General features: G+C 43.1%; 1 protein-coding gene across 2 annotated transcripts in view; it reads left to right on the top strand.

The window, feature by feature from the left end:
- Nucleotides 1–17287, top strand: part of nlgn3a (neuroligin 3a) — a 126994-nt gene extending 109707 nt beyond the window's left edge. For both annotated transcript variants that reach the window (XM_022192173.2, XM_022192174.2), the window contains 2 exons: nt 106–895; nt 10496–17287. In XM_022192173.2, coding sequence (XP_022047865.1) covers nt 106–895; nt 10496–11351 — 1646 coding nt within the window. In that variant the 3' untranslated portion in view covers nt 11352–17287. The remainder of the gene's footprint in view (nt 1–105; nt 896–10495) is intronic.
- Nucleotides 17288–18268: the final 981 nt, after the last annotated feature.

Raw genomic sequence — 18268 nt, 5'->3', positions numbered from 1 at the left:
ACAAAATTAACAACTATCATGTAATATAGTGCATAACTGAATTATCCTCCCTAATAGTGACACGTTAAACCTCATCCTATCTCTTCCTCCTGTGTCCTTGTGCAGGTCTGTTCCACAGAGCCATCATTCAGAGCGGGTCAGCTCTCTCCAGCTGGGCGGTGAACTACCAGCCAGTCAAGTATACGCGTCTGCTGGCGGAGAAGGTGGGCTGTAACGTCCTGGACACGACAGACATGGTGGACTGTCTGAGGAAGAAGAGCTCCAGGGAGCTTGTGGAACAGGACATACAACCAGCAAGGTACCACGTGGCCTTTGGACCTGTAATCGATGGTGATGTTATCCCAGACGACCCCGAGATCCTAATGGAGCAGGGCGAGTTCCTCAACTACGATATCATGCTGGGGGTGAACCAGGGTGAGGGGCTGCGGTTTGTGGAGAACGTGGTGGATTCAGAGGACGGCGTGTCCGGAAACGACTTTGACTTCTCTGTGTCTGATTTTGTGGACAGTCTGTACGGCTACCCAGAGGGCAAGGACACGCTGAGGGAGACCATTAAGTTCATGTACACAGACTGGGCGGACAGGGACAATCCAGAGACCAGGCGAAAGACTCTGGTGGCGCTGTTTACCGACCACCAGTGGGTTGAGCCATCAGTGGTTACGGCTGATCTCCACGCTCGCTACGGCTCACCCACCTACTTCTACGCCTTCTACCACCACTGCCAGAGCCTGATGAAGCCTGCCTGGTCGGACGCCGCCCACGGGGATGAGGTGCCCTATGTTTTTGGAATCCCTATGATTGGTCCCACTGACCTTTTCCCCTGTAACTTCTCCAAGAATGATGTCATGCTCAGTGCTGTTGTCATGACTTACTGGACCAATTTCGCCAAGACTGGGTAAGTAAAATTATATGTTTTTTAATTTTTTATTGCTTTTCCCAATGAGGGATGGCTGTCAGAAGTGTTTTATTGATACCTGTATTAATAATGGTGCTTTTTCATGACTTGGCATTGATATTTTCACAGGTTATTGAACCTGAAATCATCAGGGTCCTTTTATTCCACAATCTCTGATATGCTTGAAACCTTTTAATCATAAACTATAGATATCTAAAATTGTATCTGTGAAATTTTAGCTCGATAAAGTACTTTCTTAATATTTTTTTAAACTGCCTGCTGATCTACTTTCAGTCTGTTTTTTTCAGACCTTAAATTTTAAGGCCATGTTTGAATGACAATATCTCAGTAACTATTAAAAATAAAAGCCTCCAATTTTCACTGTTATATTAAATACAATTAATACAAAATTTATTCGTTAAACTTGAAAAATACATTTGTATTAAAAAGTCTATTTTTGTAGCTTTATTTGGAGAATCATTTTGAAACTCAAGAGCCTTGCTGTCCTTGGAATAGGCTTTCTGCCTATATACCTATCTATCTCTTTTGTTATTGTACTACAACTTGTCAGTGATTGCAAATGACTACAGCTGCTGACTCTGCTGAGCCAATTTAAATAGGGCTATTAAAATCAGTGGACTCAGCCACAAAAGCAACAATGTGAAAGTCAGAGGAGCTCAGCACAGATCTGAAAAAGCAAATCACTGACTTCAAGTCAGGAAAGTCATTTAGAGCCATTTCAACCATGTCTACATGGTCTTTACAAATGTATTTAAACATTAGTTCACAACTGTACATGTTAGATTTATTTTTAGAATGACCATGAGGTTATTGTTAATTCCGTTTCAACAATATTTTTAACTAGTTAGCAGCTTCCTATAACAATACTTGACTTTGCACCACTGTGTGCTTAGCTGTAATACGTACTCATACATGTGCTGTATGTTGTACATGTGCTTTAAACAAGTCAGAGCCACTTGCTGGACAAACTATTTGATGACACCATTTCTGAATTATCACAAACATATTTCTCTTCATTGTCTTGTGTAAAAAAAATAATTCTTGGTACATTGGTCAAGCTCTCGTAAATTCAATATTCTTGAATGGTCTTGAACAGAACAGGACATTTAGCAACACAGACTCCAGGATGCACTGAATTCTTGTCAGAATTTTCTTGTGTTTGACCAAATGATTCATTTATTAATCCAGACAATAGACTTATCCACTATAAAATGAGCAGTAGTTGCAGCTCTACCATACTGTTAGTTTTGTGCATCAACAGGAAGAACGAATTACAGTTTGTGAGATCTGGATCACTGACTTGTTGTCTAGCAAAGCCCACACATGAGGCTCAGGAAAAATAGCAATCCACCTCCTTCACATTTATTGAGAGTAGTAAATATACACAGATAAACTTGTACTGGAATTGTTACTTTATACAGTTAATGATTGAGCTGTTTTATCTGATGAGGAGCTGTAACTTGTCTTGAGGCAAGCTCATCGAAATATTTTAGGAACTGGACTGACTAAGTTTTGGTGGTGATCGACAGCAGTGATGTTTATGTTCATATGAGAAGCTTTATTTGTTGTTGTTGTCTCAGTTATTATTTCAACCTGTCTACTATACAGTCAGCAGAATGTAAATGCAGTGGCAAGGAACATGTTGGCTACGTGCTGGAAAATTAGTTCAACAGTAGGAAAATGTCAAACATTAAACAAATTCATCTCCATTTAGATCTAAGAGGCATTAGTCTCATGATTCTAACAGTAGAAACATAATATATTCCCACATAATACATTTTTATGTGCGTTTTGTTTTGTTTTGTTTTGTTTTGTAGCCATCTTTGCACATTAGTAAAACCAGTGATCACACAATTACAAACTTGCTAAGTTATTAATAGAAAGAGAGAAATTGTATCCAAGTCCTATTAAAAGCCCTACTGTGCTGCAGGAAAATGGAATCTCTACAATGGATGGGACCAAGAAGGATTTTTTTTTAGCAGAGGCATTTTATTTTTCAGATTTTTTTTTTTTTTTTGCCTGGACTTCCTGGGTCTCAGTCTGAAAACCTGAGACATATTGAATCTGAGGAAGATTAAATGTTCCTCCAGAATGTGTGCTGTGCTATTCGTGCTTGGCTGACTGTTTGGGTTGAGCATGTGGGCATGGCTGCCTGGCTTTCTGTATACTTCTGTGAGTGCTGTGTGTGAGTGTGAGTGTGTGTGTGTTTGTGTTTGGCTGGAAATACTATCTATGCTCTATTACACTGGGGCCCAAAAAAACACAAAGACTTATCACAGAGGCATATCAAACTCTTGCCCTCGGTGGTATTGATTCCCTCTGCCTGGACCCAGTCGATCACTCGTGGCCTGTGTGACTCGCGCTCCCCACCATGCTCAATTTCGCCCCAACCCATCACAAAGCCTGGCCATTTTGTATGACTACTAGTAATCATTTCTAACAACTTACATTTAATTTGACAGTCCCTGTTACCAGAGAGGTATTGATCCAGTCCTGAATGGGAAATCTTGTTCCGTTTTTTATCTGCCTCTATATCATCTGCTGTCCAATCAGGTTGCGCTCACATCCAGTCATCTGGCCGCTCGAACCTTGAACTGCTAATGGCGGACAATCGCAGATGGACTGATGTCGGCTGTTTTGGCCCCTCAAGGAAAGCGCTGAGGTCCATCAGCGATGCTCGGACTAAACAGCTGTCTCTTCTGCCTGGCAGCCATCTTGTGTCAGCTCACACAAAGCTGCAATTTGTAGATAAAGATGGAATTTATTACTTGTCCTTTCAAGAATATTGTCTGTTGTTATAAGAAGAGACAGTGCGTTTAATTTTAATGAGAAAAGTTTGAGGCCTCAAGGTAACAACGCATGGTGCTTTTTGTGCTGAATGACTCCAGACTTGGATCTGTCAACCAAATTAATTCGGATGAATGATGACAGTCTGTCTGTCATACCTACAACAACTCAGATCCAACACAGCAGCATGGACAGCAATCCTGATCCAACTGTAACCCGACCTTCACCCTGGGACGAAAGAAATGGAGAAACAACAAATTGCACTTCACCGCCGACCCCGTGTCAGTTTTGTAGATTTCCATGTCACTGATTGATTGAGATAAGGAGCAGAGCAGCGGGAGGATAAACTGTTTTCTGATCCGTGCCCACCATGTTTTATGTGGTATCCATCCTATGGTGTGTCGCCTTGGCGTAACTCCAAACAAGCGGATTACAGGCAAACCACAATTAGGCACTCAGATGGTAAAGAGCCTGGGATTAGATGCCAGCATAATAACAAAGACTGCGTGCTGCTCTAAAGGGTAAATTTACTGCAGCTAAAGGAATCTACCATCATCTCTTCAGGGGGTGCTGAGGATGTGAGACATTTCCCACAGATTCTGAAGTTCATTCTCCTCATTTAGACCAAACTAGGGGATATAGATCTCTCCTCCAACACCGACCAACCCAATCTGGCTCTAGAGGACGTACTTTTAATTAAGACCCAGTTGAATTCCCTTCGCCTTCGTGGCCCGTCCAACAGCCATCTTGCCTATATCTGTAAAGCAGCTCCCGCTCCCCTTCCAGATGTTCGTAATGAACTGACCCAGATTGCACTTCCTGCCCCTGTCTCTAAATCGGCTGTAGAAACATGTGTGACACGATGTTGAGACACTTGGGCTGCATGTCAACAGTGTGTATCATAGCAGCATTCCCCCCAAAGCTCTTCCTGGCCGTGGCTCTCATGTGTCATCTTTACAGGGCAAATCCCTTCCCTTTTTTTTGTCTCCATCAGTGTCAGTGAAGCATAAAAGCGTGCAGAGCGTGCACACTGTCAAATCTTCTTAGTGTGTGTGTCTGCACATGTGTGTGAGTGTTTGCGAGAGAGCGCGCGTTTACACTGTGAGGCTGTTCTTTCCTGAGAGTTCGGGATGTTTCGGAAGCTGGGGATTTACTCCACTCCGAGTTATTTTTCTGGCTGCGGCATTTGTTTTCGTATTGACAGGCAAAATTGGCCTGCATTTTATTGCTTCTTCTGAACTGTTTTTCCCACAACTTTTGCCACAAGTCCACACACGGCGACTTTTACGCCTTCTCCAGCACTAATACAGGCACAGCGATGCGACTTTACACAAAAACACTGGCAGAACTCTTCAGAAAAGGCAGAATGATGAAACGCCCGGAAAAGATCAATCATTATATATCATTAGTGCTATAAATATGTTGGTCCATCTTTCTACTTCTTGGTGTTTTTTCTCCCACTGGCTGGTGCTCATTTCCCCTGTTCCATGTGGGAGCTGTGCCACATGCTGTGCCGGGCCTTGGTAGGTAGTTAAAGAGCAGCGCGCTGTCATGTGCTGAATTTTTTCCCTCCAACTTACTTTCTCTCATTATTTTATACAAAAAAACGAAAAGAAAATCTACTCGTGTATTACGTTTCCTACATGAGCTAAAATATGCAGTATTGATTCCTTTAGTGACAATGGCTGCCGACCAAACAAATGCAGCAAGAAAAGACTACAGCGTGTCTATGGTGCGGTTTAACAGCCAACACCGCACTGTTTTACCGCACTGCTAGTTGAGTTTTCTTTTGTTTTCCTCCTTTCCTTCAGTCGAACATCCCTTCTCTGTTAGATTAGTAATACAGACACATCAGCTGTTTCTCCCTTCTGACCTCATTCATGCACAACTTGAGCCTTTTTCTTTTTTTTTCTTTTTTCTTTTTTGCCCCAGCTGTCTAATAGTTACATCACTCATCCCCGATCTCCTTCCTTGTCCTTTCTCCTTCTTATTCGCCGCTCTCTCTTTTTAGTTTTCCTTCGTTAGAGCCGACTCAACCTGTACCGGGAGTCTGTGAATGTTTGGCACTGTGGAACAACACAGCCCCCAACAGCCACTATACCTACTCCATTAAATAGGCACTCACTTGATAGGAGATTTGTAGCCAATATCCTGATTTGCATTAGAGAAGGTAAGGAAGTGGTGTGGCTTGTTAAGGGGTCTGGATGCCATTGATCGGTGTCCATGCTGTGCACTGAATGTAATGAGAGGAGGGCAGCAGGGGAGGAGAGGAAGAGGAAGTGGATCTGCATGTGCACATCTTTAAGCAAGTGGTTGATTCAAATTAGAATGAATACAATGAAAAATGTAAAAAAATAAATAAATAAAGTGCAAAAAAGAAATAGCAAATCAGATGCAGTCAAAAGCTGCTCACCGGGCAAACGCAAGAGAAAGCCAGTGTAGAGAAGGTGTTGGAGGATGGGGGAGGTGTATTGTTTGCTGCCACTCATCTAATCAAACAAATCAATGGCATCCATAATAAGCAGTGGTCCGAGAGCCGTGTCCTCCAACACTCCTGCACAGCCCAAAGTCACAGCGCCTCGCCCTGCATCACTTAGCCTGCTGAACCGAAGGCTGCCATTAAATATGAACCACGCATCACTCAGCGCTGTGCCCCAGCGTGCAGCCACATGAAGGGTAAAAGAGCACAGCCTGATAATTTGCCTGCTCAGTGCTGGAGTTGCCCCCCTCGCGCTGTACCGAGACAAAGTCTACAAACAGAATTGGATTTCTTATAGGATATTTCTCTAATGAAAAAAAGAAAAGAAAAACCCTACAGAATGCAGGAAAAGGTGTTTGGTAACCTTCTGTTTCAGTGAAAATTACAATTAGCTCCGTACATTGTGTTACCTGGTAAGTACACAAACAACTGCAGGGGATGAATTTGTTACACAACAGTAACAACAATAACCAAAAAATAAATAAATAAAAGAAAGCAGGCTTTAATTTTGCATATTTTTGCAGCTTTGCAAAATGAGCTTCAGTGCCGCTGAATTAATGCATGTTCCTTGTTTTATATTGAGAAGCTACACTCAGCTCAGGATTCAGAGACCTTGAGTGCAGTGAAAATAGATTCTTGTCTTCTGCCTTAGGGCACCTAAACGTGTCTTTTCAGATTTGGTGATGGCTAGGTCTATGATCATTCAAGCGCTTCAAATTACATCAGGATGAAAAGGGAAAGGAGGTACATGGGAAATGAAAAAAGAAAGAAAATGATATTCATTCTTCCTGCTTATCTACCTTTTACATCAGTGCTCGCAGATAAGGCTTGGAATAGGTAATGAGCTCAGGTCTCGTTCTGCCACATGTGTAGGCAGAGTCAAGAGCCGAGAGTCATGTCTGTCACCCAGGTGGCACGACGACTTATAGAAGAGCTGTTTAATCCTTAGAGAAGGCATCTCCTTATATCAGCCTGGAGAGGCCCGTTGTCATCGTGTCTACCTGTCGCGTACGGCCTTGTGGATCGTGACATGTCTTGTGTTCAAGTGTCGCACTTGTGTGAGCCAAGAGGTCATTATGCCATTATGTGTCACAAATATAGTACACACACACAACAAGGTGCGCGAGCTGACAGACATGACATGAAGCATGCATACACAAACTCCCAGTCGATCAAACGCAAGCACACGGGAGCACTTAGACACGCATGGCAAGCCTAGGTTAGAAGGGTCAGCAGGTCGCGAGGTTGGAGAGGGGAGCCGAGGAGGAGATGAAGGTGATGGTTTATAGTACCACAGCCATATGAACACATCAGAGGAAATCTGAAAGGCCATTAAAACGCCTGCTTTTATGGGTGTAATAATCCCTCTCCTCTGCCTGGGAGTCCAGCCACAGCTTCAATGACCATCCAGATTAGGTGGGAGGTCTGACAGGAGGCAGGCTATCAGCTAATGCAGGGGAGCTGTGAGAGCCCAACAGGACCACAAATATCACATCATGCCAGGGCTGTTCGTGCAAGTCACAACGAGGCGTTCGCTGCCGAGCTGAGCGCACGCAGTGAGCTCGGGGAGTGTTTGGACAACGCACTTTTCAGAGTTTTATCTCCCAAATGTTTGAATGTAAGATGTTTCGATGACCGCAAGGTTCAAGTGCAGAGTGTCAGCTTTAATCAGAGGTTACACAGCCCATCGCACCCTCACCCTGTTTAATTTCAGCTTGCCAGAGGCGATTTGACAGGTTAAGATAATGTTTAATAAGCATTTTCAGTTGGGATTTTTTTATCTCTCATGAAAATTCCTCACTGTGCGGTAACTTATAACATTCCTCGGCCCATCTTGATCAGCAGTCGCTTGATATCTTAAAGGGTCTGACTACGATGCATCGCCCAGTGAGCTCCGACACAAACAGAGCAGGGTAACCTTGTAGCCCTCGCCACACTGAGCAGAAAAGACCGAGTTCAGACCTCTCCCTCCGACTGCTCAGCTCAGGGCAGGACTTCAAAGCCACAGAGCAGCCCCAAAGTTGAGCAGCAGTGGGAGAAAATGTTCAAAGGAATGTAGCCTGTTTACTATTGACTTTGCAACAATTACCCAAGCATATGTGTGTGTAATTAGATAAGGCAGCCAGTTGTTCTCTAATGCGGCAAATCAAATTAACTAAAGATGCCACATTGATTTCTTTGTGTTCCCTAAATTATTCATCTTCACTTGCACTGAACCAGCCTGCCAGCCTGCCACCAAAGAGCTTTTCTAACTCCTCTGCACCGCCGCTCCCTTGCTCCCTGCACACTCTGGTTGTTTTGTGAGATCCAGCCAAGTACCTTTGCAATATTTTTGCCATCACAATTAGGCAAATGGACCCTCCTCAAAAATGGGAACATTTGCAGCGTTGTGAAAATACAGAATTCACATTAACCGAGACAGCTCCGACCTCCGTGGCGGTGGTTGCGTGCGTGTATATGTGTGCGAGAGACCGAGGCGGGAGAAAATTTGCTTGCATGCATGTGTGCGATATCCCGCACAAGAGCGCCGGGAGAATTCATGAAGCACGCAGGCTGCAGACAACCACGTATCAGGCTGCTGCATTGACATCCTGTTCTCTGGCATGATGCGTGCAGGGAGATCAATATGACCTTACCTCCACCACCCGCTCCTTTGAAACTTAATTACTGATATTCAGCTACAAAGTCATCATTGTCTGGCTGTCAATATTCATTGGGGATCATTACGGGCCTAATAAAAGAGGTTATTTACGGGCTGCTCTGCTGACACCGGCCCAGGTCCAGGGATTCGGCTCCAGCCATCTCAATTTGCTTTACCCCTCTCTCTCTCTCTCTCTTTGCCTCTGCCTCTCTCTCTTTTCCTCTGTCTCTCTCTCTCCCTCTCACCTCTCCCAGAAGCACTGACCTGAAAAAGAAAAATTGACAGCAGAGAAACGAACAAGAGAGAGGATGGACGGTGAATTCTTCTGGCATGGCTTTTAATTCTCTTAACCATGTTTGGAAGGTTTATCTGCCCGTGCCAAAAAAAAAAAAGAAAGATAAAAGAAAAACACAGCACTGTAGCCGCCATATCCCTAAATCCCCAACTAAATTTGAACTTTGCTTGCCACTGACATTGCAATAAGACCCACATAGGGGATATTTCATGACATTTAGAGAAATGTCGCGCAGATCTTTGCTTCCTCGCAACAACATGGGTTTTAACATTGCGGCTCCAACATCAATTACATTGTTTTCAAGGCTGCAGGAGTATTCTTCAGGTTTCTCAACAGAAAGTAATTTCATCAGTACCAAAGCAATACCAAGGGCCACAGAACTCCCACTCCTGACATTGTACAGCAACAAAGAGTTGTGTGATTGTTGGAGATTGCTATATGTTAATTTGTTCAATAAATCAATAGCTTCACTGTAATTGAAATGGTTGGCCATTTGAGGCAATGTGGCGAAAGCTGAAAAGTGGAACAGTGAACTCTGTAGATCAAAAGAGGTACTGCATCTATTTTTTTTTTTAAATCTCTATCTTACTGTCTTTCTCATGCTCATTCTCACATCCGTTTTTGTCTCTCGTGTTCAGTCTCAAACACACAAACATGCTCATATCAGCACTCACACATAGAGACACACACGAGTCTCTACATTAGTGTCTTGATTAATATGGTCCACTTTACATCAGTACACTGGATGCCAATGCACACTGTGCTGCCTTCCCTGAGCAATTAGCGTAGGAGCTCCACCAGCATTGGATTATCAACAACAAGATGCCTCCTGACGCGAGCCCTAAAGCCTGCTGACTTATTCATACATGTTTACTTTAAAAGCCTCTGCCCTGGTTTTTTGTGGGTGGGCTGCCTCAGAACTGAAATAAGAACAACATCTGGGAGAGAGGAGAAGGGGGGTGAGACAGACAGCAGCATTGTGCCCCACAAAGAGGTGGCTGAAAGGGGAAAGTGACTACATCCTGCTGCACGAAGGCCTGGAGAAAATAAGATGATGATGCAGTAGCAGAAAGCGTGATATATAGCGCAGCATGCACACCTGGATCAATTATTAGCTGCAGCTGTTGGCTGGTTGGTTGGTTGATGCAGGTTTATGCTCTTGGTATTGTGGATTTTGAAAAGCAAGATCAATAAATTCTCCAGTCGCTGAGCCCCTTTCACTCCAAAATGTAAGCTGTGACTCATACTGTTATGTTTTCGATTTTTTATTTGTATGTGCTTCCGTCCCCAAATGAATGTCAAAGCATGAATAATTAAATGTACTGCCAGAATCTCATTTAACACCCTATCACGTCTCTCGTTCTTTCTTGTCTGCAGGGATCCCAACAAACCAGTTCCTCAAGACACCAAGTTCATCCACACCAAGGCCAACCGTTTTGAGGAGGTGGCCTGGTCCAAGTACAACCCTCAGGACCAGCTGTACCTGCATATCGGCCTGAAGCCACGCGTGCGCGACCACTACCGTGCCACCAAAGTGGCCTTCTGGAAACACCTAGTGCCCCACCTGTACAACCTCCACGACATGTTCCATTACACCTCCACCACCACCAAAGTGCCCCCGCCAGAGACCACGCAAAACACCTTGTCCACCAAGAGGCCCAATGGGAAAAACTGGCCGTTCAACACCAAGCGGCCCCCCATGTCCCCGGCCTACAACAGTGAGGACAAAGACTCTTGGAGCGAGGATGAGGAGACAGGGCCGCTGGTGGTAGAGAACCCCAGGGATTACTCTACGGAGCTCAGTGTCACCATCGCTGTGGGAGCCTCGCTGTTGTTCCTCAACGTTTTGGCTTTTGCGGCACTCTACTACCGCAAGGACAAGCGGCGGCAGGACTCCGGCCACGGGCAGCCCAGCCCGCAGCGCCAGACCACCTCCAACGACATTGGCCACCACGCACCCGAGGAGGAGATCATGTCGTTGCAGATGAACCAGACGCACCACGAGTGCGAGGCGGGGAACAGCAACGAGGGGGCGCTGCGCTTGGCCTCGTTGCCCGACTACACACTCACTCTGCGGCGCTCTCCGGACGACATCCCGCTCATGACCCCCAACACCATCACCATGATCCCCAACTCCCTGGTGGGCATGCCCAACCTGCACCCGTACAACACCTTCACAACCGGCTTCAACTCCACCGGCCTGCCGCACTCCCACTCAACCACCCGCGTATAGCTTTAAGGAGGCCAGGGGCAGCCAGCGCAGGCGGGGGAGGAGGAGGAGGAGGAAGCGGCGGCGGGGCAGAGGAGGAGGAGCAGGAGGATGAACGAATGGAAGAGAGGATTGTGTTTTATAAATATCACAGGGAAGGGGGAGGGCTGCGAGGGGAGGGGAGGGGAAGGGCAGGAGACGGATTAAAACGTGAGGAGATTTAACTAGACTTTTACTACGAGGAGAGTTGCTGAGAGCTCTCTATGGATGTCAAGTTGTGCAGAGCTGCCAAAATCAAACTGCTTCCCTTCTCCTGAACAGGGGAGGGGGTCTTTCTGCAGTGTTTTTTTCTAAAATAATCATTTTAAAAGCCTTTTTAAGCAGACTGAGGAGATATCAACACTTTCTTTCTTGAATTCATAACAAAAACAAAGAGAAGTGCTTTTTATTTCCCATCCCTTCCTCCTGCGGGAGACACATCTAGAACAATGGCCTCTACGTCAATATTCGCAAAATGTTCTTAATTGCTTCGTTGTTTTGTTTTACGTTTCAATGCCTTACAAAGCTTGTTCTTTTTTGTCATTATTTCTATTCCCTGAGACTATTCCATGTGGAGTGTGTTACAAGCAGATGAGACTCACAGATGAGAGACTGAATCCACGATGGGAATCTAGAGGATATGCAGACGTAGAGATTTTAAAACCCATTTTGGGCAACTCATTTTTTTTTCTGTTGCATATCAACACAACAGCCCCACAAATGGTGTTATCTTTTTTTTTTCTTTTCTTTTTTTTTTTAGCTCGTATAGTAATGATTTGTCTGGGACAGCTCTTGCCGGGAGATGAGAAGGCCAAGAGATAAATACTATGTTACTGTGATTGTTTTGTTAAGAAAAAAAGTGCATCTTTTACAGCCAATTTATCTGTTAAGCTATCCGATATTATCTCCACAAAGTGTGCACGTACACATGCTGCTTAGAGCACCTGTGTGTTTGTGTGCATGTGAAAATGATTTCTCATTCCTTGCGTGCAAGCGTAGTCAAGGGGCTGAGATAAAGGAAGAGACACATTGTCGGAACTTGCAAATGCAAGAGTGGTGAGTGAGTGAGTGTGTGTGAACGAAAGTGTGTGACTGTGTGTGCGCGAGTGTTCGTGTGTGTGTGTGTGTGTGTGTGTGTGTGTGTGTGTGTGTGTGTGTGTGTGTGTGTGTGTGTGTGTGTGTGTGTGTGTGTGTGTGTGTGTCCGTGCACCTGTTTTTTTTGTTTGTAGGTTATATAGTGTGGTTTTTTTGGGGGGGTGGGGGCTGAGTACTTTCTCATGTTGTTGATTTTGGTTCATCACAGTAGTGTTTCTGCTGCGTCTCTGGGTGTCTGTCTTTGCAAAATAGCACTTTTGTTATTTTTAAAGTTATATATGTCTAATTTTGCTTAAAGATTACAAAATAAATCTATTATTTTATGTGTAAGAGAAGAAAAAATAGCTAAAGATTCAACTGAACTAACTGACATGATTCCATTGACTTTGTAAGAGTTCCTCTTCAAAAGCAGACAGTGGCCTGTTTGCACTGAATAAACCTATATCAGTGCACACTTGTATTTCTTTGAATATATATATATAAATATGGGCATACATACATATATGTATAGGGCTTCTATGGAGATATCGGTCCCACTTACAAAACAATTAAAACACTGTTCAGACTGAAAAGCACCAACACAAATAATTTCTATGTATTGTTGTTGTCATTTGAAACATACCAGGCCAAGACCACGCTAGGTGTCTTTGTAAGAGCTCTATATGTATATTTATGTATAAAATATTTAATATTTATTTATGTATACCAGATGCATACATGCTGATTGTGCCATGTGCCAAATTAAAACTGTAAAAAAATGAAGAATATAAAGTTTCACTAAACTTTCTTTTCTCTCTTGATCAAAGTTCTTTTCCTCCCTTTTTATGACTTTTTATTATTTCCATTTTGAATGAGTTAAAAAAGAAATATTCTTGCAGCAAGTGCAAGGCTCCCCCCAGGACTTCCTCTCTACCGCCCCTCTTCCTCTCTCCCCTCCTCCTCCTCCTCTTTCTCTCCTTTTCTCTCGCTGAAACCTTTGAGAAAAACAGGCTAACAGCTTGGGGCCTATCTGCGTGCATAACTCGAGATTTTACTGTAATTCATGCAAAGTAGTGCTGCAGCAATGGGAGATTGTGAAGAGATTGCCTTGATGTACTCACATTGCATCCTATTATATGTTATTCTCGAGGAGAAAACTGGAGTTATTGATTCTGCGAGTAAAACTGACAATTTTCATTAAGTACCTTGGCGTAGCACAGATTGTCTGCTGCGTTACAGTGAGGAGCAGTAATGCGACCTGACCAGTGATCCTAGATCAGCGTTGAAATTTTTAGCTACTTCATGCACGTAGACCTCAACATTTTTATGAAGTATTTCATTACAGCTTCCCTTGGTATTTAATGGTTGGAGACGCAGCAAAGCGAGAAGCACAGTCTGGTCAGCTCATCACCGATCCTGCCAGTAGCATAAAGAGAGAAGAGGTTATTTGAGGGAAATTGCTTGGAGACTGATCTATATGAGTCATCTTGTTTTTGCTCATCCTGCCTTATATGGGGCTCACCTCCTAATCAGCCACCGTCTTACAGTGATCCACAGCCACGACGAAAGAACCAAGCAGTCGGTTTCTACCTGGAGCTGCCTCATACATACAGAAGCATTTCATTTTGGCTGAGTGTGTGTGCTTGCAAAAGGAATAAGAGCTTGTTTTAGTAGCAATATTATCAGCGGAACTTTGTTATGTGGCATAAAATGAAGAAGCATCATGTAACCGATGACATTTTCAAGAGCAAAGCGATTTTTACAAAATACTCCAGAATACAAAATGGATGTAACCTTTTCTGGCTGAGTCCTAATAAGTTCTTTGAGGGTCAATTCACCCAGATTATATATATATATATATATATATATATATATATATATATATATATATATATATATCTTACTTTAAAACAAAGGACTTCCTCACACATCTGTTGCATGAGGCAGGTGTATAGGAGAGGGATAAGCATGTTCAGAAGTTTGTCAGAATGTCTACCTTGCAAAAACACATTCATTTGGTAATATTTCTGTTGCATCAAATGCCTGATGAAGGTTTAGCATAAAAACCTTGCATTAATGAATTTATTTTTGGAATTTAGACTGTTTGCAGGAGCTGAAAAATGAAGGCAGCGGTGAAGTGTCTAAAGTTGCAGTTCCTTGAGCGGCCACTTGAGGCTGCCTCCAAAAGCGACCCCATGATTAAAATTCAACTTTTGCAGCTAAAATAAACACACATAAAGCCTGCTACAAAAACAGTTCTGGTCTTGAAAGCTAACTTCCCCATTTATGACACCACTATGGGATGTGAATCTTTATAACACACCCATTTGAATTGTATTAATATCACAAATTCTGCATAATTAAGAGCATGTTTGCTTTGGTACTGTCAAGATGGCGACAGCTGGAACACAATGAGCTTCAGGAAACTTGTGAGTGATGTCATGGAGCAATTAAACATTCTTTCACACAGTCCTTGATTTAACCATGCAGAAACGTAAGGTTTTATTTATCATGGTTTTGAGGAACTGAGATTTCTGTACCCATCTTGATACATCAACAACTACATAGACTTTTGTTTGTGGTCCTAGCAGCATTGAAAGATGATATTGAGGATGTTAGTAAAAAACAAATTAACCTCTGTTTCTTAAAGAACAGCTGCAAAAACATTCTTTAAAGTGTTGAATCATTTTAGGACTATTTCTTTGGGTGAAAGAAGCTCATAATGAGATCTGTGGATTCTTGTTTCAGATTTTTTTTTCGCTCCTGTGATCAGTGTTTTTACATTTACAGTCGATGAAATATGTATATGATCCAGAGGGACTAACTCACAGGTAACCACCCAGCTGTGAAGCCTCCTTCAGCCCTACATTTCAGCGTGTTTTATTAAGCTTCGTACCTTTACTGTTTTGGTTCAGTCTCGCTGCTCTGATTCTCATGTTTCCTCATTTTAAAGGACAGCGAATATTGGACAGGTGGCCAGAAACAGCACTCCAAATAAATGCTAATGTTGCTCAGTCCCTGCTGGATGTGTGAATAAGCAGCTGTTTGCTAACAAGTCTACAACATGTGATGTGTGGCCAAAAAATACAGAAAAATCATTACAGTTTGAATATCATTTCAAATGCTGTTAGCACCATCTACAAAATCCCAGTCAACATTCCAGTCATTATTCATTTATTATTTAATATGAGTATGGGCTGCCTGCTAATTCAGGTTTGCAAGATGTGGAGGACAGCTCCTGAAAGAATTATAGGGAGTGAACCTGAAAGATTTTTTTGTCAAAATGTTGATTTTTTTTTAATGTAATTTGGGTGAACTAACCCTTTAAGAGAGGACATGACTGAAAGTGGACTGTTGCCTCGTCTGATTCGTGTGCAGTGGCAAGAGTTTCCATTGGCTCCAACACACACACACACACACACATACAGTGGCACTGAGCTAAAATTGAGTGGTGGAGTTGAGAGTGAACTATCAAAGGGAAGAAATGTCATGGGAGGGCAACTTGTTTTTTGCCATGTAATTTTCCCATATGCTGTTAAAGCAGAGCAGATGTCACTGAGTATTGGCAGGGGCAGACCTGGTGGCCTCGGGGACACAGTTTGGGATACATGGCCCTGTGAAGAGCCACATAATTAAGTGTCGGACCACAGGGAAAGACCATGGAAACTGCAGTGGTGCGGTGCAGCAAGAGAAAAACGGGGTCAAGTTCCTTCCGCAATCAGACACCTGAAGGCTTGATGAAATTAGTCCAAACTTCCTATGACAAGAATCACCAGCAGGAGAAAAAAAATGGGACAGTTTTGAGAGAGTTTCTTTTCCATGGTGGAGGTTTGTTTGCAGTTCAGTGAGAGTGTTTCTAAAGTGACATCATTCAAGGATTGGCTGGAATACCCCGATGGGGTTTGTGACTGCCTCGACAGCACTGAAGACAAACCCAGGCTAGGAAATGGATGTGCCAAATTACACAGTGCCACCCGCTGGGAAAGAGCTGCAGGTGTGTGGGGGTTCTTCTCGCATGTGTGTGTGTGTGTGTGGAGATATTGAGAATTTTATTTCTACCGCAGCGAACATGGTGTTACCTATATTTCCTCTCACCTTCTCCCTCACCTTCATCTCTCTCTTCCAGTGTCTCATTCGTCTTTGCTTTCTTCTTCCTCTTTCGTGCACAAACGCTTTTTTTTTCTTACCTCCCTCACACAAAATGCAATCTAAGCAGCTCTACCTCTGTCTCACAAAGACATGACATGCCCATTTTCTCTATCTTCTACTTTTCTAAGTGCCATAGCCTGTACTCCCGTAATTTACAGTCATTTAAGGTCTAATTTTCTTGAGTTACTGTGTTTCTCTGCTGACTAAGAAGTTAATGAATGTTTCTTATTGGCAAGCAGAGCAGACTCAGTCACTGAATCAAAACTCTTGTACTTTCAATTTAAATAGCCTGTTTTTCTCCAAAAGGGAAACCATACTGCATTGTGTCAAAACATCTACAATCTATTATTTCCTTGTGAAAAATGCACTCTTGACAATTTTCCTTTACTCCCTCACAGCATAGACAAATCACTGGCATATTTTTCAGGTTGTCCTAACAAGGAGCGTCCCGCACTGGAGCTTTTTTTTTGGTGGCATCAAACCCAGATACTGTAACACACTTTTCACTGCAAACTAGGACTGTAATCAAGAAAACCAATGGTCTTTGAGCCCAAATACATCGTGATAAATCTCTGTTATCTCAGTGTCATTGTACAGATTACTAAAGATGCCCTGTTACTTCTATGTTTATGTCCATAGAATGTATTTATAATCACGGAAACTGGAGTAATCAAAATAAAATATCTATTCTTTCTGTATCTTATTGTTGTCCTCATGAATATAGAGCATGACATCCATTTTCAGCAGGCCTGAAAGCAAGAGGTTTGATGCTGATAATAGTGTTTTTGTGTATTTTTCATCCTACGAAATGTTTACCGACAGAGCATCACGATCCAAGTGCGATCACTGGCACTGTAAGCGCTCCAAAATTCACACAGCGTTTGCATTAAAGGTTAAGGTTAGCATATTTGATCTTTTTTATTATCATCAACAAATCCCACAAGAAGACCAAAACCAAACAATGAATTTATCTTGCTAACAAGTACTGCCTGTGTAGCCGCAGCCAGATGAAACGTATGCCTCTGTGCCATTGAACTCACTGTCGTCCAAAAACTATAAAAAAACACAGAAGCGAGCCAGACTAGTGCACTGGGTGACATATTCTTTAATTACAGTGAACACAGACAGTGTAGCTTTTTCCTCATCACTCATCAAACTAGGAAAGCAAGCAGCTCTATCCCCCAGCATGTTCAGTGATGCCTGCACGACATGCAGCTACTGTCCAGACAAAATGCTGCTGCAGAGTGGTCACAATAAGCAGGAATGTCACCCAATGGTATCGCTGTTTTATGTGTTTTTAATGATTTTTAGATGATGATGGAGTTCTCTGGCACAGAGACAGGAGCTACAAGCTGTGGCTACGCAGACAGCACTTGTTAGCAGGAAAAACTCATTGATGTTTTTGGTCTTTTAATGGGATTCGTTGGTAGGAATAAAATTAAATAACACCAGCATGATCTTTTAAATGCAGTTTTGGGTGCAACAAAGTGTGGCAGCAATGTAAGAATAGAACAAGCTCAGGGGTAATGTGCTATTCAACAGTAAAAGGGGCTGGTTTGGTTTTTATGGAGGTCCAGTAAACAACAGTAGCAGCCTATAGTTCTTCTCGTGCAAGCGTTCCCACCTGGCCACGGCCTAAAGCTGCCTGTCGACTACGTAATGATCTGCCCTCTGTAAGA

This window comes from Acanthochromis polyacanthus, chromosome 10 (genome assembly GCF_021347895.1).
Source record: "Acanthochromis polyacanthus isolate Apoly-LR-REF ecotype Palm Island chromosome 10, KAUST_Apoly_ChrSc, whole genome shotgun sequence".
Classification (NCBI taxonomy): domain Eukaryota; kingdom Metazoa; phylum Chordata; class Actinopteri; family Pomacentridae; genus Acanthochromis; species Acanthochromis polyacanthus.
This window is presented reverse-complemented; position numbering and strand designations above follow the sequence as displayed.